General features: G+C 38.9%; 1 protein-coding gene across 1 annotated transcript; it reads right to left on the minus strand.

The window, feature by feature from the left end:
- Positions 1-3,928: 3,928 nt before the first annotated feature.
- LOC145129372 (uncharacterized) lies at positions 3,929-4,318 on the minus strand. The gene is made up of 2 exons (XM_079064069.1): positions 4,123-4,318; positions 3,929-4,059 (listed from the first exon to the last, which is right to left on the minus strand). The coding sequence occupies exons 1-2, from the start codon at positions 4,316-4,318 to the stop codon at positions 3,929-3,931; spliced, it is 327 nt and encodes a 108-aa protein (XP_078920195.1).
- Positions 4,319-21,808: the final 17,490 nt, after the last annotated feature.

Below are 21,808 nucleotides of genomic sequence, written 5' to 3' on the forward strand. Positions count from 1 at the left end.
ACGCTTATCATTCTTCTATATCCGGAAAATATATGTGAAAGATATGTTTTCTTATGTTTCTTCTTTTCTTAAATACATCAAAAGTTTTGAATTTTACTATTATCTTTTCTTAAATACATCAAAAGTTTTGAATTTTACTATAACACTACTATATTGCACTAAAAGGTAGTACAAGGCAAGTAGGGTCGATCCACTGAGACACGGGACAATTGGTCTATACCTCTTTGCACAAGGTACTGTGGTCACCAATAGTAAAGAGAGGGGGGTTTAGAATGCAATGATTAAACAAACAATTAAAAACACAGGTAATCAGCGAAATGAGTTAATTAAACTCAGAATTTGTAAGGACACCAACTCCATGTATGACAACTTAGCAGTGCGATTCCAAGATAACATGATATTTGCTCAATTCCATCTAAGTTGGTACTTGAAAGTGTTAACAAGCTCTAATACTTCCCATTCACCACATTAATTAACCAAAACAAGCTCTCTGATTAACCCTAATCTAACTAACCTAATCTAAACAAGCTCTTACAATTAGATTAAAAGATTGCATTGAACTTTATGTGAATGTTCCCAACAACACCCAATACTCCTCACAAGCTCGGGAGCGTAAGAGTGTGTGAATTAGATTTACACTAAATTCATTCAATGGAAATCAGTTTAGTGCTTGTTACTTGTTCAATTTCACAAAACAATTACGAATTTTGTAAAAGAGATAACTTGAATGACCTAACCCTAATTCAAATGGCCAATAAGAATCACAATTAGAATCAAACATTCGATTAAAGCAAAATCAAATTCACTAGATAGAAATTAAAAGCAAACATCAAGTCATATGATTGAAATCACAACTTAGAAGTCAAGACATGAAGTTGGAGAAACTAGGGTTCTAGCCACACATGGCTAGAACAAGATCACAAGTTGAAAAGATGGAAATAATGTGCAATTACAACTTACAAATAAGAGAAATAATGTTTCCAAATGCTAAACGATCAAACCCTTGCAAAAACCTTCGAAATCCCCTCACAAAATGTGCTATGATATGATGTGTATGTGTAAAAATGACCCTAACCCCGTAATATGAAAGATAGGAAAACCTGCCAAAAGTTGGTCTTTGGGTCGAACACGGCCCGTGTCAAAATAGAGCAAATCAACACGGGTCGTGTTGAATGGAAAATGACCTTTAATCCTCGATTCCAACTCCAAAGTTTGATGCTCAAAACTGCTCAGCAAGGCTAACACAACCTGTGTCAAAATAGACTAAACTGACACGGGTCGTGTTCAGTGAAGTCAACAGCTCCCAAATGGTCAACATGACCCGTGTCCATTCTGCAGTGTAAATCCAACACGGGTCGTGTAGTCTTCTGTCACCGGTTCCAAACTTGATTTTTTTGACTTTTCCGTTCTTCGCCCAATCATCCCGAAATCCTCACCAATGCTTCCCGGCACCTCCGAAAGTGCGTTCCAACCTCCGGTTTACCTGAAAAAGACATGAAAGTGTGCAAATAAGGTTGTTCTAGAGACTAACATGAATATGATTAAATGCAAGACAAATGAAGAACAATTATGCTAAATAAATGCATAAAAAGGGGCTAAAAGATGTGCAAAAAGGTGCACAAAATGCACCTAACAAATCTCCCCAAGCTTAGACCTTTCTTGTCCTCAAGAAAGAACAAGAATCAGACGAAACAGGACGATTTCTAGATGGAAAAAAGAAACATAGAGCAAAAAGGTACAGAAACATCCTAAAGGCTAGGAATGAATGCATGCAATGAAAACCATGAAAAAGAAAAAATATGTACAAAAGCACTAAAGAAACAAAAGGAACCAAAGAGAAATTTAAGAACACAAGTAATTTATCTATATAAGTACCATCAGACTTTACATCAATGTGGCTCCAATCATTAATACCTAGGCAATCATCCTGGTTCCTTCCACATATCACAGGCTCCCAAAGTGAGGAAGACCCGAAACGGTGTAACCCAATAATCCAACCATAGTTTTATTTAAACTTCATACCTTAATTGGCTTTATGGGCGAAAATAACACAGTCCGGATCTCATGTCCTTAAGACTAGATGGCCAAGAATCAGAATCGACGCATCCTTAAGAACCCGTCACGGCGAATCAGCTTTCGCTGAAACAGTGAGCCCACCCGAAGGGCCCCAACTCCTATGCTTTCACTTTTTCGAGAGCCACAAGTATCATATCAGACAGTTCTTCATTCGCCAGATTTGACTTTGAGATGGATTTTGATTTTGACTGAACTTGAATTTGTATCTTCATTTTGAGCTTTGAATTCTTCAATCAACTTTTGAATTTCTGAAAGTTTCTTCAATTAAGTACTTGAAATTCTGATTTGGGTATTTAATATGATAGTTGTACCCATTCTTCTTTCTTGACTGTGTGGATCTGATACTTAAGCTCTCTGTTACCGCGAGGGTAACGCATGTCAACAAATAGGTCCGTGTTCTGTGGGTCCAGAGTTCCCGAAAAAGATTCTTTTTAAACATTCAGAAGTAAATCATCCTAAAGTTGTTATTACCGCCCACAAAAACATTTCAGTATGCCATTTTTTAATTATCTAAGGTTGGGGTCTCGAATTACGGTGTTTGGGTCCCCTAGTTATGACAGCTGATTCTACACTTCCGGTAACCATCCGGTCGCCTTGAGTATTTTGTTTTTCATTTGATTTCTCGTTTTCCCGCTTCATGGAGTTATCATATGTAAAGAGTGTCATCATCTCGTATAAAGTTTTTTTAATAGGATGCAAAAAACTTTGGAACTAAAGCAAAGAGGAAAAATATTTTTGGGTTTTATATTTTAAAATGCAGGGTGCAAAAGAAAATATTTTGTTGTTTTTGTTTTTGTTTTTTGTTTTTGTTTTTTGTTTTTGTTTTTTTTTGTTTTTTGCTACTTGTTTTTTAAATATACATGAATATGAATGAAATGCATATGCATGAATATGAATGAAATGCATGAATGAACATAGTGTACAACTATACCCCTCCCCAAGCTTGAATATAAGCAGCGTCCCCGATGCTTGGAGAGGGCGGAACAACCTATCTAATCACCAGAAGGTGGTGGGCGATGGTAGTCGGGTTGGGTAAGATTCTAAAACAGTCACAAGTGCACACATATTGAATTTTAAAGCAAAATATAAACGATTAAAGATATGGAAAGAATTCACCGAATCGTTCTTGGAGCCTTGCAGTTGGTGGTGAGAACCTCCTCTTCAACATCCCTAAGCTTGCCTACATGAATTATCAAGCCCAAAAGCACAAAAAAAATTGTGAAAGTTTCGGACCTAGGGGTTCTTGGAAGAGGGAAATTGTTTTGGGGGTGAGTTATGGATGAATGAGGCAAAAAAACACGATTTTATGCATTAAAAACCATCAGGTCTGCTGCAGGAACACGATCCGTGTTCCCACAGGCCAAATTCACATGGCCCGTGTTGGGGTCAAGATTCATGGAAAATCGAGAACACGACCCGTGTTCCAACAGGCCAAATTCACACGGCCCGTGTTGGGGTCAAAATTCATGGGAAATGCTGAACACGACCCATGTTCAGTATAAGGCAAAAATGAACACGGGTCGTGTACCCCTCTGATTGCCAAAATTTTCTTTTCGATTGAACACGACCCGTGTTCAGTATAAGGCAAAAATGAACACCGGCCGTGTACGGCTCTGCTTGCCACTTCCCACTTTTTGAACCCAAAAATCCCCTCTCATTCAAATGAAATGTTTTTGCATCCCGATGTCCATTTGGTGAGTTAAAAACATGTTTAAATGCATTTGGAACATTAAAAACAAAAAACTTCAAAGAAATGGAAATGTTTTTAAAGAAAAAGACAGAAATACCCCCAGGTTGCCTCCCGGTTAGTTGCCCTTGTTTTAAGTCGTTGGCTCGACTTTGCCCTGTAGATTTACTCAATGTAGTACGGGCGTTCCAAGCTATCAACCTCAATGTCTTTCTCTTGGAAACCTTCATAAAAGACCTTTAACCTGTGGCCATTAACTTTGAACACTTTTCTAGTTTTGTTACTCTTAATCTCAACTGCAACATGATCAAATACATTAGTAACGATGAACGGTCCCACCCACCGAGACCGTAACTTACCGGAAAACCATTTAAGTCTAGAGTCATAAAGTAATACCTTTTGACTAATCTCAAAGGTCTTACAGGAGAGGTACTTATCATGGAATGCGTTGGTCTTGTCTTTGTAGATGCGTGAACTCTCGAATGCTTCATTCCTTATTTCCTCCAACTCTTGAATCTCTAACTTTCGGTGAACACCCGCTTCATCAATCTTCATGTTTAGATTTTTGACAGCCCGGAAAGCTTTGTGCTCTAGTTCAACAGGGAGATGACAGGCTTTTCCAAACACAAGTCTATAAGGTTACATCCCAATTAGAGTTTTATATGCAGTTCGGTATGCCCAAAGGGAATCTTCTAGTCTCAAACACCAATCTTTGCGGTTTGTGTTCACTTTCTTCTCAAGTATGGACTTGATTTCTCTGTTTGAAACGTCAGCTTGTCCATTTGTTTGCGGGTGATAAGTTGTGGACACCCGCTGTTGGACTCCATACTTCTTGAGAAATGATCCAAGAGTTTTGTTGCAAAAGTGTGCGCCTCTGTCACTGATCAAGGCTTTTGGAGTTCCAAACCTACATAAGATGTTAGCCTTAACAAAATCTACAACAACTTTAGCATCATCATTTCTTATTGCCTTTGCATCTACCCATTTGGAAACATAATGAACAGCCAAAAGGGTGTATAAATTCCCAAAGGATGAAGGAAAAGGACACATAAAATCAATACCCCATATATCAAATATTTCACAAACCAAGATGGGGGTCAAAGGCATTTGATTTCGGGAACTTTCATTTGACATCTCTCATAACTTTTACAAAAAATGTAAGAGTCATGAAAGAGTCGAGGCCAATAAAATCCACAGTTTAAAATTTTCCTGGCAGTTCTTTGAGGACCAAAATGCCCTCCACAAGCATAACTATGACAAAAGTTGAGGATAGATTGTACCTCATGTTCTTCAACACATCATCTTATTACCTGATCTGCACAATGTTTCTAAAGGTACGGCTCATCCCAAATGTACCTTCTCGCATCTTTCTTGATCTTATCCCTTTTGGTACCTTGTGAGATCGGGTGGGAACTTCCCCGTGACCATGAAATTGCATATGTCCGCATATCAAGGTGGTGTTTGGATAGAAAACAAGTGCTCGTCTGGGAATGTGTCATGAATGGGAGTCGCATCTTCGGGTTGAACTATTCTGCTCAAATGATCGGCGACTAGGTTCTCTTTCCCGCTATTATCTTTGATCTCAATATCGAACTCTTGCAAAAGCAACATCCACCGTATTAACCTCGGTTTCGAATCTTTATTGGTAAGTAAGTGCTTTATATCTGCATGGTCCGAATATATGATCACTTTGGTTCCAAGGAGGTACTGCCGGAACTTCTCTAACGCAAAGACAATAGCAAGCAACTCTTTCTCTGTTATAGTATAGTTGCTTTGTTCACTATCAAGGGTCTTGGATGCATAGTAAATTACATGATGAGCTCGGTCCACCTTTTGTCCCAAAACTGCCCCAATCGCGGTATTGCTAGCATCGCACATGATCTTGAATGGAAGATCCCAATTTGGCGGTTGAAAGATGGGGGCGGATCTCAATAAATCCTTCAAATGATCAAATGCACTTTTGCATGCATCACCAAACTCAAAATCGGCTTCCTTTTGTAAAAGTTGACACATCGGCCCCGTGATTTTGTAAAAATCCTTGATAAACCGTCGATAGAAACCTGCATGACCAAGAAAAGAACGCACTTCCCGAACATTTGTCGGGTCTGGTAAGCTCTTAATAACATCAATTTTGGCCTTGTCAACTTCTAAACCTTTTTGTGAAACCACATGTCCAAGTACCAAGCCCTTGTCAACCATAAAATGACATTTTTCATAATTAAGGACTAAGTTCGTGTCAATGCACCTTTGTAAGATTTTGGTGAGATTTTGCAAACATTCATCGAAATAATTTCCATAAACAGTAAAATCGTCCATGAAAATGTCTATGATATTTTCGACATATTCTGAAAATATGCTCACCATACATCGTTGGAAAGTCGCGGGTGCATTGCACAAGCCGAAGGGCATGCGTCTATACGCAACGGTGCCAAAAGGACATGTGAATGTGGTTTTCTCTTGGTCTTCCGGGGCAACCGGAATTTGGTGAAAACCAAAAAAACCATCAAGGCAGCAATAGTGAGATTTCCCGTCCAATCTTTCTAACATCTGATCGATGAATGGAAAAGGGAAGTGGTCTTTGCGGGTGGAAGCATTCAACTTCCTATGATCGATACAAACCCTCCACCCGTTTTGCACACGGGTGGGTACCAAATCCCCTTTGAAGTTTTTGACAACGGTGACTCCGGCTTTTTTCGGGACAACTTGCACGGGACTTACCCACTTACTATCAGAAATGGGATAGATTACACCTACATTCAAGAGCTTCATGATCTCCTTTTTCACCACCTCCATCATAGGTGGATTCAATCTCATTTGGGCTTCGCGGGTCGGCTTAAAGTCCTCTTCCATCAATAGTTTATGCATGCATAATGATGGACTCAACCCCTTTATGTCTGCAATGGTCCAACCAATAGCCTCCTTGTACTTTTTCAAAATTCCAACCAACTCTTTTTCTTCTTCTTTTGCTAGCTTGGTTGAAATCATCACCGGTAATGTCTCTTCCTCTCCAAGATAGGCATACTTGAGATTGTCGGGAAGAGTCTTCAAGTCAAGACTCGGTGGTTGTACTATGGATGGAAGGAGTTTCGGATCAGAATTTTTGAGCTTCATGCACGGTGGTTCAACTCTCATAGGTTGTGCTTTTTCCAAGTAGTTGATTGCTTCAATCAACTCATCCTCCAAAGTGTACTTATCAGCCAGATTCTTGATCCCTGTCTCATCAAAATGCTTGCTCAAGATGGCGGTTAGCACATCTTGGCTTGACAACTCAAAAAATCATTATTACATGAATCAATAACATTTATGAAATTTAAAGAATGAATATCACTATGATAACGCATAGCTTCAAAGATATTAAAATTGATCACCTCACCATCGAACTCCATAGACAAAGTATCGTTTGCTACATCTATTTTTGTTTTTGCGGTACTCATAAAAGGTCTCCCCAAAAGGATGGAGCTCGATTGTGGGGTGGTTTCATCACCCATATCCAAAATATAAAAATCAACGGGAAATACAAGTTCATTGACTTGCACTAATACGTCCTCCAATACACCTTTTGGGTGTACCAAAGACCGGTCGGCAAGTTGAATGATGACTCCAGTTTTTGATAAAGGTCTAATTCCCTTTGTTTTATAGATTGAATAGGGTAAGACGTTAATTGATGCCCCAAGGTCTAGCATGGCACGTGGCACAAAAAGGTTACCCATTTTACAAGGAACCGTGAATACACCCGGATCTTTGCATTTTTTTTTGGTAGCCATTTTTGTAACACGGCCGAAACGTTTTCCCCAACTTTCACAGTTTTATTTCCTTTAAGCTTTTTCATAGATGTGCAAAGTTCCTTAAGAAACTTAGCATATCTAGGAATCTGTGTAATAGCATCTAAAAGAGGGATATTGATTTCAACCTTTCAGAACATTGCCATGATTTCGTCATCTTCCCGTTCTCTCTTTGTGCTTGTTAGCCTTGAAGGAAATGGAGTTGGTGTGACTTTCACTTCGGTATCTATTGGCTTCTTTGACTTTGAAGTATTTTTCCTTTCCTCTTCTTTGACAGCTTCTTCTACCTCAATCTCTTTCTCTTTCTCTTCTTTATCCGACATCCTTGGACCTTCATAGCTTTTCCCACCTCTTAAGGTAATGGCACATGCATTGTGTTTTGGGTTCTTCTCGGTTTGAGATGGTAACTTGCCTTGTGATTCCATCTTACTCACAGATTGAGCCAGTTGTGACACTTGTTGCTCTAAGCTTTTTATGCTTTCCTTGGTTTCTTGTTGGAAGCTTTGAGTGCTAGTGGCAAGGCTTTTGACAATATCTTCTAGTGACATGCTTGAGGAACCCGCTTGTAGAGGTGGTTGTGTTGGATACCTTGGCTGGAAATTTTGAGGTTGAATAGGTTGTCTTTGTTGATTTTGAGGAAATGGTGGTCTTTGTTGGTATTGATGTGGTTGATTTGGTTGATAATTTCCTTGTTGATTTCCTCCCCAACCTTGATTGTTGCTCTATCCTTGGTCATTCTGTGGCTGCTCAAATCCCCTTTGGTTTGACCCAGAATATCCTCCTAAAGCATTTGCTTCCGCATAATCCTCATCTTGAAGTTGTGGGCACATATCGGTTGGATGCCCTACTTGAGTGCAAATACCACAAGGGCGGGGTGTGGGTTGCACACCTTTGTCTTTGGCTAGCATCATTACCACTTTCGTAAGCTCGGATAATTGAGCTTCAATTTGAGGAGTTTGGACTTCCTTTACACCTCGAGGTGCATCCATGTACCATTCTTCATCATGGCTTGAATGTTTAGAATCTTCAGCCATGTTCTTGATTAGGTTGCGGATTTCGGTTAGAGTCTTGTCGGGTAGAGATCGACCACTTGAAGCATTAAGAAGCCTTCTTTCCATTGGAGTCATGCCTTCAATGAAGTATTGGAGGAGCTGGTATTCGGTGATTCAATGCTTTGGACATCGGGCACAAATTTTCTTGAATCTCTCCCAATATGTGTGAAAAGCTTCTCTGTTATGCTGCTTGATTCCAATGATTTCCCTCCGTAGGGCTGAAGCTTTCATCTCCGAAAAGTATTTGTCTAAAAAGAGTCGTGCAAGATCTACCTAAGTGGTAACCATCCCCGTTGGGAGGTCATAGAGCCAGTCTTTAGTTGCATCTTGCACTGCGAAGGGGAATGCCCTAGGCTTGATTTGATCCTCCGTGACATTGTGTGGTTTCATTCCCACACATACGACATGGAATTCAGTTAGAAACTTGTGAGTATCTTCATTTTGCAAGCCTCTAAAGGTGGGAAGTAAGTGGATGAGTCCGGATTTTAGTTCTAAGTTGGTGGCTGCCGGATATGTGATGCAAATAGGTTGTTGAGTAACCTCTTGCCTCGACCATTGACGGAGAGTTTGTTTGGGTGGTGGGTTTGGAGGTCGATTCCCTCCATGGTTATCCCCCATGGTGTGAGTAATGGTTGAAATTTTTGTGGGTGTAGTGTTTGGGATATTAAGGTGAAGGTGGTGGAGTGGTATTTTTGGGTGAGGATGGCTGTGGTGAGAGTGAGAGACTTTCTGTTTCTGATGCGGACACACTTGAGAGGGGTATGTCCTCCCAAATGTTGATTACAGGAGGGTTAGATGATGAAGAAGTCCCGGAGCCCGGTTTCTTCTTACGAATCTTGGCTTGCTTCCTTAACTTCTTTGTAGTTTTCTATATCTCTGAATCAATTGGCAGTGGTGTACCTATAAGGAAAGATCTTCGCATAAACAATTAGTAACACCATGTCCCCGGCAACGGCGCCAATTTATTAGGCGTATCAAACCCAACAAATAATAGGGGTACGATATACTCCAAAATAAAACTATTATATTGCACTAAAAGGTAGTACAAGGCAAGTCGGGTCGATCCACAGAGACACGGGACAATTGGTCTATACCTCTTTGCACAAGGTACTGTGGTCAATAATAGTAAAGAGAGGGGGGTTTAGAATGCAATGATTAAACAAACAATTAAAAACACAGGTAAACAGCTAAATGAGTGAATTAAACTCAGAATTTGTATGGACTCCAACTCCATGTATGACAACTTAGCAGTGCGATTCCAAGATAACATGATATTTGCTCAATTCCATCTAAGTTGGTACTTGAAAGTGTTAACAAGCTCTAACACTTCCCATTCACCACATTAATTAACCAAAACAAGCTCTTTGATTAACCCTAACCTTACTAACCTAATCTAAACAAGCTCTTAGAATTAAATTGAAAGATTTCATTGAACTTTATGTGAATGTTCCCAACAACACCCAATACTCCTCACAAGCTCGGGAGCGTAAGAGTTTGTGAATAAGATTTACCTAAATTTATTCAATGGAAATCAGTTTAGTGCTTGTTACTTGCTCAATTTCTCAATACAATTACGGATTTTGTAAAAGAGATAACTTGAATGATCTAACCCTAAAATCAGATGATAGTTGCGAATCTTGTTTACTTGGAAAAATGACAAAGTCACCCTTCACTGGTACTTGTGCTAGGGGTGAAGGTTTGTTGGACCTTATACACACTGATGTGTGTGGACCCTTCAGAATTGCCACAAGGGATGCTAACAGCTTCTATGTGACTTTTACTGATGATTACAACAGATATGGCTATATCTACTTAATCTAGCATAGGTCGGAAACCTTTGAAAAATTCAAAGAGTTTAAGCAGGAAGTGGAGAATCAGTTGGGCAGGAAGATCAAGATGCTCTGATCCGATCGGGGTGGTGAGTATCTTAGCATCGAATTCCTTGACTATCTTAAGGAATGTGGAATTGTTTCACAATTGACACCTCCTAGGACACCACAGCTGAATGGTGTGGCTGAGAGGCGCAATCGAACCTTGTTGGACATGGTTCGTTCAATGATGAGTCGAGCTTCGTTACCAATCTCATTATGGGGGTATTCCTTATAGACTGCCGCCCATATCCTTAATCTCGTACCTGCTAAAAAGGTTGCCAAAACACCTCAGGAGACGTGGACTGGGAAATTTCCCACTTTGGACCACATCAAGATTTGGGGTTGCGAGGTTTTCGTGAGGCGCGAGTCTCACGACAAGCTCAAACCTCGAAGTGAGAGGTGTATTTTCATCGGCTACCCACAAAAATCCTTTGGTTACCTCTTCTACAGACCCAGTGATAATGTGGTCTTTGTGGCAAGGAGAGGAGTCTTTCATGAGAGAGAGTTCATAAGCCAAGGAAAAAGTGGGAGGAAAATTAACCTTGAAGAGCTTCAAGAGTCAAGTGGTGAAGGAACCTCAATCCCTAGCAATCAACCTGAGGAGGAAACTCCTGTTGAATCAACTGACGAGCCCGTGCCTCTAAGACGTTCCACTAGAGTTAGGAATGCACCTGAGCAATATTATGGTTTCTATATTAATGTAGAAGGTGATACATTTATCAGTGATAGTAAACTGGTAAATATGGATGAACCTAACAACTATAGGGAAGCCATGGCAGGCCCTGAGTCTGCTAAATATACGCAGGCTATGGACAGCGAGATTTAGTCCATGTATGACAATCAAGTTTGGAACTTGGTTGACAATGTACCGGGTCATAAGACAGTCGGGTGCAAATGGATCTTCAAGAAAAAGACCGACATGGATGGGAAGGTACACACCTACAAATCACGACTGGTTGCAAAGGGCTTTACTCAAACTTCGGGAGTTGACTATGATGAGACCTTCTCACTAGTAGCGAAGATTAAGTCTATTAGAGTTATGCTAGCCATTACTGCATTTCATGATTATGAAATATGGCAAATGGATGTCAAAACCGCTTTCCTTAATGGAAAGTTGGCTGAGGATGTTTACATGAATCAGCCAGAGGGTTTTGTCGATGCCAAGTACCCTAATAGAGTGTGTAAGCTTGATAAATCCATCTATGGAATGAAACAAGCATCTCGCCGATGGAATCGTTGTTTCGATGAGAAAGTCAAAGAGTTTGGCTTTTCGAGAAGCGAAGATGAGTCATGTGTATATGTCAGAGCTAGTGGGAGCATAGTTAGCTTCTTGGTATTGTATGTGGATGACATACTACTCATAGGACATAACATCCCAACCTTACAGGAGGTAAAGTCCTGGCTTGGGAAGTATTTCACTATGAAGGACCTTGGAGAAGCTAACTATATCCTAGGGATAAGGATATTGAGAGAGAGGAGTAAGAGACAAATTGGACTTAGTCAAAGTACCTACTTGGATAAGGTGCTGAAAAGGTTCAGCATGCAGGATTCCAAGAAAGGAGACTTACCAATCCAGAGTAACGCCAAACTGAGTAAGACTCAGAGTCCGAGTATAGAGGCTGAGATAGCTGAGATGATTCATGTACCATATGATTTCGCTGTGGGCTCGATCATATATGCTATGACTTGTACTCGCCCTGATGTGGCCTTTGCTTTGAGCATGGTCAGCAGATATCAAGGGAACCCTGGCAAGGCTCACTGGACTGCAGTGAATAACATTCTCAAGTACCTATGGAGGACTAAGGACTCGGTCTTTACACTCGGTGGGAGTGATGACTTGAGAGTGGTGGGCTATAGCGACACCAACTTTCAGAGTGGTAGGGATAATTTCCGCTCTCAGTCGGGTTGGGTCTTTACCATGAATGGAGGAGCAATTACTTGGAAAAGATCCAAGCAGGAGACAGTAGCTGATTCTACTTACGAATCAGAGTACATAGTAGCAAGCGAGGCACCAAAGGAGGCGATATGGCTGAACAACTTCATTGGAGACCTTGGAGTTGTACCAACTGTAAAGGAGCCCATGGAGATTTTTTGTGATAGCGAGAGTGCAGTTTCCTTAGCCAAGGAACCAAGGGATCACGGCAGATCTAGGCACATAGACAGAAAATACCATTTCATTAGACATCGTATAGAAGAAGGACTCCCCGTCGCAAAGAGGGTATCATCAGATGAGAACCCAGCAGATCCCCTCACGAAGGGACTGAGTAGGGTTAAGCATATACAGCATGCGAGGAGCATCAGGCTGAAGGATGATATTAGTTTTAGTAGTTAGATAGCTTTCAAAACTTGTAATAGTTGAAATGTAATCAACATTTGATGTTTAAATAAAAGGTGTTTTTATTTACTAGTATGGTACTGGCTTATGTTATTCATTTACTATTGTTTCATTTTGCATGTTTTAACTTCCAGAATAATTTTATTATTCAAACTATCCACAGTCGATCATACTTTGGAAGTACGTATTGATATAAGACTGTCATGAATTGGGTTTGTAGATTTGTCTAAATTATATTAGACATAGCAATGGTTTCTGCAACATTCATGAGTACTCATAAGGTCTGGGTATTGGATTCAACCCACGCTCATTTGTATCACTTCATGGAATTCATCTCGAGTGATCGTGAGACGGTAATATCATATGATTCTTCAAGCCAAGAGATATGAGTTGTTGAACTGTGAGTTGGCTGTACATTGATAGTACGAAAACGCATCAGTAACTTGATGCTATAAAACGTGTTGTTGTGTACAATTTGATGAATAGTTACTACAAGCATATGAGTCGAAGCTTATCTGTTCCTTCTAGTCCTTGGAGGATTAGAAGCGATATCTTGGGCCCCTAAATGATTTTTTTTTGACTTATTTGTCGGGCCCGGTCAGAACTAAATTGATGTGTTCGATTAAGTTCTATGTCAAACAAATAGGAAATCGGGAAACAAACTGCTAGACAATAAGTACGACGGTCTTCCATGTATTAGTCCAACTGATATCTTGAGAAAAGAGTATTATATGATCACTTGACTTAAATGGCACATCATCCTAGTTCCGCGAGACTTTGAAAGAGCTACGATTGCTTATCGGATCCTGAAGTCATACATGTAACTATAGTTATTAGACTTATCCAAGTGGGATACTGTTGGATGAAGTGTCTAAGTCCATAACTATATTTAGTATGTACTTGACCCGGCTTGGCATGGTCCATTTGGGTTGCATGTCATCACAACAATTGGATAGACAAAATGAGAAAAAAGGAAACTTATGATTTATTAATATATTATAAGCTCTAATATATAAATATGAAATCATATTATTTAATTAGTATTGATCAAGAATTAATTTGGAATTAATTTTATGATAAAAAAGAGACTAATTAAATGTATGGGGATTGATTGTGTAAATCATTCATTCTTATATAGTGGGCTTATGATCCATGGTTCATAAGATTGGGCTAAAACCCATAGGGTGCTCCATGGATGCTCCATGGAGGTTAAAACCCATGGATCACGGAGAAAGTAAAAGGTCATGCACATTAGGGTTTGCATGGTGTAACCCTAATTGCATGACACTATATAAGGAACCTCATATGGAGCAAAATCAGCACTTAGACTAAAAGGAGAGGGCTAGCCTAATTTGTGATACAAGTGTTCTATTATCAAGTCATTCCAAGAGTTTTGGTGTTGTGTGAAACATTTGAGGCATCACACTTGGGGTGCTAGGCTCACAAGGTCTTAAGGAATCAAGCAACAATAAAAGGTATGTCATTCTACTAGCTTTTTATATTACATATACCTCATGATATGCTAGATAGGATGAAACCTTGGAAAAATCAATATTTGCATGTATAATAGAGAAAACATAGATTCAAGGTTTCTAGGGTTGCATGTACACCATAGGAGTGTTAGAATGCTCAAAACCCAACATTATTTTGTTGTTAGCCCCTGCATATCCTTGATCAAAGATCTCAACACAGTTTTTCAAGTTAACAAGTTAACTTGGCCCTTGGCGAGACATTCAGCGATATCTATTTCCCGGTTGGGTGAATCACCGTGGTGCCATGACAGTTCTTAGGTAAAGAAAACTGACAAGACCAATTTGACAATCTGTACAGTTTCAGACCTTCAATTCCTTAAATACGACAGTTCTTTGAAAGATATTGCCTAACTGACAGTTTGTACTTTTTATGTCTTCAATTCCTTATGAAAGTAGTGTGAAGTGTAATGACCGTCAATTCACGTTTCTTCTCATTGATCAGAAAATTCTGATACAATTTCCTTGAGTCTCTTCTTCCTTTCGAATTTGCTTTTTTAAGACAAATGACATTTTGAGATAAAAACAAAAATAAAAATAAAATTAGCACACAATAAAACAACTAAAAATAAAAATAAAATTAAAATAGCTCAAAACTAATATTTTTGGATTTTTGCTTTTTCTGAAAAAGAAATAAAAAACAGAAATAAACATATTTTTGGATTTTGGAATTTTATGATTTTTGTTTGGTTTTTTTTATTCTCCCCCTAAATTTGTGCATAGAGGAAAAATATAAACAAATTTAACAAATAAAAATAAGATACAAAATGTACAAAACAAAAACTTTTGGGATCAAAAGTTGTCAAGCAAATTAATATCGTTTACCAGCACACACTTGCATGAATAGCTCTGGTCAATCACCAATATTGTGTTCCACTTGAACATAAATGATATATGCAAGTTGGACAAATTATAAGTGACAAAACATTTCAACTATATTCCTAAATAAACCATTTAGCTGACGACGACCAAGGATAATGTTGTCCACTCAAATTCAGCAGCGAGATCTAGAGTCGGCCTTTAGTTAATTCAATTTTAAGTGCACTAGAATGTGTTCCCCACTTCACGACATACCCTAGCAATCAAGGAATTCCAAATAACTCTTTACTTTAGGTCAGTGTTCAATTATTTAAGAGAGAAGATAGATATAAAGATGCATATGTTGTATCCCAGGTCAGATCTCTTCCAATCATGCAGAGGGACAACATATGACTAACATAGATGGAAGTAGAAAGATACATATGTTGTGTCCCAGGTCGGATCTTCCGATCACGTAGAGGGGACAGCATATGACTGACATAGATAGATAGAGAGAAGCATAGATAGAGATGCATATGTTGCATCCCAGGTCGGATCTTCCGATCACGCAAAGGGGGCAACATATGACTGACATAGAGGATAAGAAAGAAAAACAATTTCACACAGACCTACTTTATCAGAACCCCCAGTCACCCTATCAGCACCAGAATTAAGGACATAAGTCCATACGTCGAAGAAGTGTTAAGCCACAATTCTAGATGATAAGTAACTTTAATGTATCTTGTTGGCTCCCTTGTTTATCTCACTGCTCAATCTATCCAAGCGTTTTATGTTTAGTCCAAATGTAACTATCTAAGTCCAGATGAGTTAACATTGTCAAGTCCTTTCATTTTCAATAGTCTAGTCTTTTCATTTTGAATCCTTCGTGCCTACCAGCACATTGAACACAAAGTCTAAACAATTTAGCTTCTGTGCATTACACGTATTTCAGATTTCTCTTTAACACTAAACTTCATATCACTTCCCAAAAACACTTACGAAAGAAAACATATTTTTGGTATTTTTGATTTTACAATTTTTTTGTATTTTTGATTCCCCCCCCCCCCCCCCCTTAATTTGTGCATGGGGAAGAAAGAAAATAAAATAAAAGTGCAAATTTAAAAATTTGTCTTCAAAACGAATCATTTTAAGAAAAAATCAGAAGTATCGAGAAGAAAACCCAAATCGTAATTCAACAATTGAAGATGCATCTAGATAACCTGAGAGCAGCAAGCCGAAGCAGCAGCGTATTCAGCCTCAGTTGTGTCTCAATTCCGGAACGAGGTTGACATTTTCAAAATTCAACACACCATTACAAACAGCCCCCATTTGAGTGATCTTTTCTTTCTCCCTTCCAGAAAAGGACACACACCCTCAATTAATGATTTGAATGTCGTGCAGTTGAGAGATGTCTCATGTCATGTGCTTGGAACAGCCACTATTAACATACCGAAGTCTGATGATATTCCTCCATAGCTGCTCCGGCACATAGTGCATGATTAGTTGGTCTTGGGAACCCAGTTCATTTTGAAGTTGGGTCAACCATTACTATCTACACAAGATACTCTTGCCCATGACATATCCTGTTTATCAGACATAGAAGATGAAGAAATGTTAGAATTATTAGATGATTTAGGAGTGTGAATTTTTGGTACCCATCTGTAGTCCGGTTTAAGCCATTTCTTGTTTGATCGGGTGAATGCCTCAACACTCATTTTAGAACTTGAAAACGATCGCCAAGATGACTTCGACCTAACCGATCTTTGTTTAACTGAACCATCTCTTGAATTTGGCATCTTGTCCATGGGAGTTCGATTCTTTCCCTTTTTAGCATTCCAGTCACCATTGCGTGAACGTGACCTCGAAGGGTTTCTTTGGAGAATCTCCCTCTTAGCATATTCTCCCAACCTTGTTTGTAGTAGGGAACATACGCACGATTTGGACAATTTATGGCAATGTGTCCAAGTGTTCCACAGTGGAAACATGTATATTTCTTCACGTAGAAGTTGTTTCTGATGGGTTTTGAGCATCCTAACAACCTTAAGGTGCACATACAACCCTAGATGCTTTGGAACTATGTTTTCTCTATTATACATGCAAAATTGATTTCCAAAGCATTGTCCTATCTAGCATGCAATTGTAGGTTCTTGTACAATAAAAAAACTAGATAGAAATACATACCTTTTCTTGTAGTTGATTGCTTGGAGCTTTAAGAGCCTTGCACCAATAATGTGAATGCCTCAAGTGGAAATACAAATCACCACAACAACTTGGAAGTTCTTGAGAGAGTATACTAAGCTCACAAAATCGGCTATGCTTCAAGTCTCACACACTAGTGCCGATTTTTAGAGCCTTGGACTTCTTTATATACTATGGAGGATTAGGGTTACATCCATGTAAACCCTAATACCCATGACCTTTCATTTCCATAGGATCCATGGGTTAAAAGCTCCATGGACTTCCATGCAAGCTTAGCCCATCTTAAATAATCCATTGGCCCATACTATTAGAATCCATATTATACTAGCCTGTTTGGATCACTAAATTAATTCCAAATTAATTATTGATGAGTACTAATTAAATAATATGATTTCATATTAATATATTATAACTTATAATATATTAATAAATCATAAATACACTATTCTCAAAAGACTATACATACAAATTGCTCCGGTGAAGTGCAACCCAAATGGACCATGACGGGTCGGGTCAAGTACATACCAAATATAGTTATGGACTTAGACACCTTATCCAACAGTTTCTGCTTGTCCCTGGTAGCGTGCCCATGCCATGTCTTTGATTGTTTCCACAAGCACAGTTACAGCAAGCAGTCTGTTTCACTTGTTTTGGTGGCCTGTATTTACCAACAGCAGGTTCATTAGAAGTAAAAGAATTAGAAGCAATAGATTCAGAGTTCTAAGATACATTGGTTAGACAATCAACAGAATTAAAAGAACTAGAATTATTTATGTTCTCCTTGTTCTCATCTTCCACTACTTTACCTGCACATGAAGTAGAAGCATTAGTATCGCTCACCTCAATACTCTCAGTTGGTCCGGATTGTTTAGTCTTAACTTAAGCTGGTACAGGGGGCTGGCCATACTGAGCAGGTATCTCTACCTCATTGTTTTCAACGGGTGGAATATAGTTATCATTGAAGGGAGGTGGAACATTATGATACCCTAGACCCTTATTTTGATTATCTTTAAACTTTAACTGTTTTTCTATCATTGACACAACTACCTCACTTAATACGTCAAATTTCTTAAAGTTAAATTTAGCATCTTTATATTTAGCTTTTAATTCATCAAGTTCGGCGGTTACTTTGACAATTTTCACTTTAGTATAGTCATAGTGTTTACATTTGGTGCTATATTCTTCCTTAATTCTTTTTAGGTCTTTGGTTTGGGCCTCTAATTTTTCTTTGAAGGGCTTTTAGGCCTTTTTGAGAGTATATCCTTCATATTTGAGGTCCTCAATTTCCCTAATTAATAACTCATTATATTCACGGTATTTATTTATTTTGTCATCACAGGATTGAGAACATGAGGTTTCACTTACCTTGGTGATTGAAGAACTCATTATTCACCAAAAAAAAATTTACCAAAAAATAGATTTTATTGTGAAGCCAAAAAATACCCTTTGACTTGAAACCTTGAAAGTCAAACTTGAAAGTCAAACTTGAAAGTCAAACTTTTTGTCCAAAGAATAACCTTGATCGAGAACAAAAGTTTCTAGACCGAGTATGAAGCTTCAAGACAAAAAACAAGGGTATTTAACCGAATACGTGGCTTTTTGACCAAATACGAAGCTTTAGGAACAAAAACTAAGTTTTAGACCGAGAATGAGAGGCCTTTTGACCGAAATCTTGAAAATCCGAGAATACCACCGAGAATGCGAGACCGAATACTCTTACCCGAGATCTTGAACATCGAGAAGTGGAGGTGATCAAGATCTCGCACCGAGAACATGCAAGACTGCAGACCGAGAATGAGGTGCAACCTGACCGAGAACACGCGCCCTAACCGAAATCGATGCTGGCCATCGAGATCTCCTAGGGTTTGACCGAAGAACGTGGTCTGCCGCCGAGATCTCGCAAATTTTTTACCAAAAACACGAAATTTTCAATTATTTGTTCCCAAATTCAATCAAACTCCCTAAAATAGTGAAGAACACGAAGAACAATGGCAAAAACTTTGTCAAAAATAAATCAAAAACACCAAGAAGCTCCAAGAGAAACCGTTAATATTTTGCAATAACCCGATTGAAACCAATCCTTAGCTCTGATACCAACTGTAAAACCCAAACTTGTGATGTATCAATCGATTTCACTTTATGATGTGGAATCCCAATCAAGTGAATGATGCAAAACGTGATATGGAACAAGAACACAAGATGAATCTTCAATGCACACTATCTTAATGATAGTCTAGTACATAAGATTCTTAATTACACTCGGTTTTCTCTCTGTTTCTCTCTAGAACACGTTCTTGGCTTATGGAGTCACATAAAAACATCTCTCACCCTTTACAAGGCTGAAATAACACTATATATACTTAGACCAAATAACAAGGCCCAGTCCAGAACCCAAAGGCTTAACCGAAATCACATGTGATTTCAGTCCAAACACCACCGAAAACATGTTGTGGCCTAAAATACATAGTTAAATAAGGCCATATCATCCACCATATACTTAAAGTAAGAGCCGAAATTTTGCTCCCCTCTCCTCTCTCTTCTCTTGTCTTCTTTTTACTAGGGTTTGGGTACAAACCATTAGAAGCACTAAAACTTCTGGTGCTTGCTTTCTAAGGTTTTCATGAAAGGATTATTTGTGTGATTATTTGCTATAATAATCAAGAGGTATGTAAACCCCAAGTATTTTCGACATACCTAGGGTTTGCTAGGGTTCTTGATGTTTAATAGTTTATTTCTCTCAATTAGAGAAAACATAGATCCGAAGATGATATCGTCCACATACACTTGAGCAAGAATGATATGAGACCCTATGCAACACTTCAAATTTTAGACCAAATTTTTCGTTTTTAAAAACTTACAAAAACATAGTTTCACAACCAGATCAATTACAATTCATCTCACAACCAAAAATATCATAGTTATTAGAGTACATAAAAGATCATGTCCCATTAGTAAATTCCCGGCGCGTATGTACAATCAGACCTTTGCCTTCTCGTAGTCTTGTGAAGTACCTGCCACATACAAATCAACAACTGTAAGCACAAAGCTTAGTGAGTTCCCCAAGATACCACATATAACACAGCATAAGTAAACAACTATGGATTATCTACAACCCTGGGACTATCAGTAGTCCCGATGAGCTAACAGCATGCTCGTAAGGTTATCCGCAACCCCTGGTTGGCTATCAGCATCCCCAGTCACAAAAAATTATCATATCATCACATAACATAACATAAGATAACAGCTAGACCCAGTTGGTCATGGTATTACAGCTAACCTACCATACAAGTAAGAGTAAGTGAGGAGACTCACCAGATACTGATGACACGACAAACTAGCACCCAATCTGCAGGATCTAGACTCTGCCTAGTTAACAAAATAATTAACCTTAGTTAAAATTAAGGTCCAAACCACTCACGAGTGCAAAGCGCACGGTTAAACCTAGTAAGGGAAAAAAGGACCATTTTACCCCTCCCTAGGTCCAAAATCCTAAACTTTGATCAAAAGTCAAAATTAGCAAAGTCAACAGAAATTCAACACCCAGCGAGTACGATAGGCGTACTACCCCTAACATTGGGCGTACAACCTGGCTAAGCATGCGACGGGGCATCATTGGACTACCATGCACGTAACTGGGAGTATGCACGGTGTACTCCACGAACTTCCATTTCCTTACATTTTTGGTCTTAATCCGTTAAGACAACCACTCCATCCATAGATCTGACTAATTTAAGACCTATTAATTCATAAAGTCGTGGTCGTTAAGCCTTTTCATAGCTAGGATAGGCTAAAACATCATTTCATCCATTCCAAGGTACTTTACTCATGCATGGGGGCAAAGGAAAGATCAAGAAAACATTTTTATCAACCAGAAGCCCAAAGATGCATGAAAGGACAACTTAACTCTCTGGAGAGTCTCAAACTTAAAAAGGTCCAAACATGGGGACTTAAGCTCATAAATATTATACTAAAGAGATCTTGAAGACCACTAGCCAATGTATAAGCCTTATACCTAAAAATGATGCACAAAGGTGGGAGGTTTCTGGATCTCTAATCTTGATGGCACCTTCTTCTTTTTTTTAACCTTCTTCTTCAACTACAAGAGCCAAGAATCACTTAAAACTTGCAAAATCACACTCACAAGCCACAAACACGAGATTAGGTTTTTAGAGAGGGTTGGAGGCTGATAAGGGTGACTAGAAATGAGACCATCATGATCTATTTAAAGGGGACAAATGCATATTAGGGTTTGCATCTGAGCCTAGTACGTCCAGCGTACTAGGCGGTCTTCGCGATGCTGCATGGTGCATGAGTGTGTTGCGTGTACTCATGCGTACACCCCGCGTACGGACTTGCCAAACTTTAACATTTAGGGACTAATTTTGACAAAATAAGGAAAGATTCAAGAATAATAATTGTACCTCATTTCAGGATGTTACACCCTAAGTTAAGTTGTTTCACTTCACGTTTTTTGTTATA

The sequence above is a fragment of the Lactuca virosa genome, chromosome 1, assembly GCF_052849685.1.
Source record: "Lactuca virosa cultivar CGN04683 chromosome 1, Lactuca_virosa_CGN04683_v6, whole genome shotgun sequence".
NCBI classification, from domain to species: domain Eukaryota; kingdom Viridiplantae; phylum Streptophyta; class Magnoliopsida; order Asterales; family Asteraceae; genus Lactuca; species Lactuca virosa.

Bases quoted from the DNA above. Each gene is read 5' to 3' on its own strand.
- LOC145129372 (XM_079064069.1), bottom strand. From the start codon at position 4,318: ATGAAGATTGATGAAGCGGGTGTTCACCGAAAGTTAGAGATTCAAGAG. The intron at 4,060-4,122 runs GTAAGTTACGGT...ATCATGTTGCAG, and splicing joins TAGACTTAAATGGTTTTCCG to TTGAGATTAAGAGTAACAAA.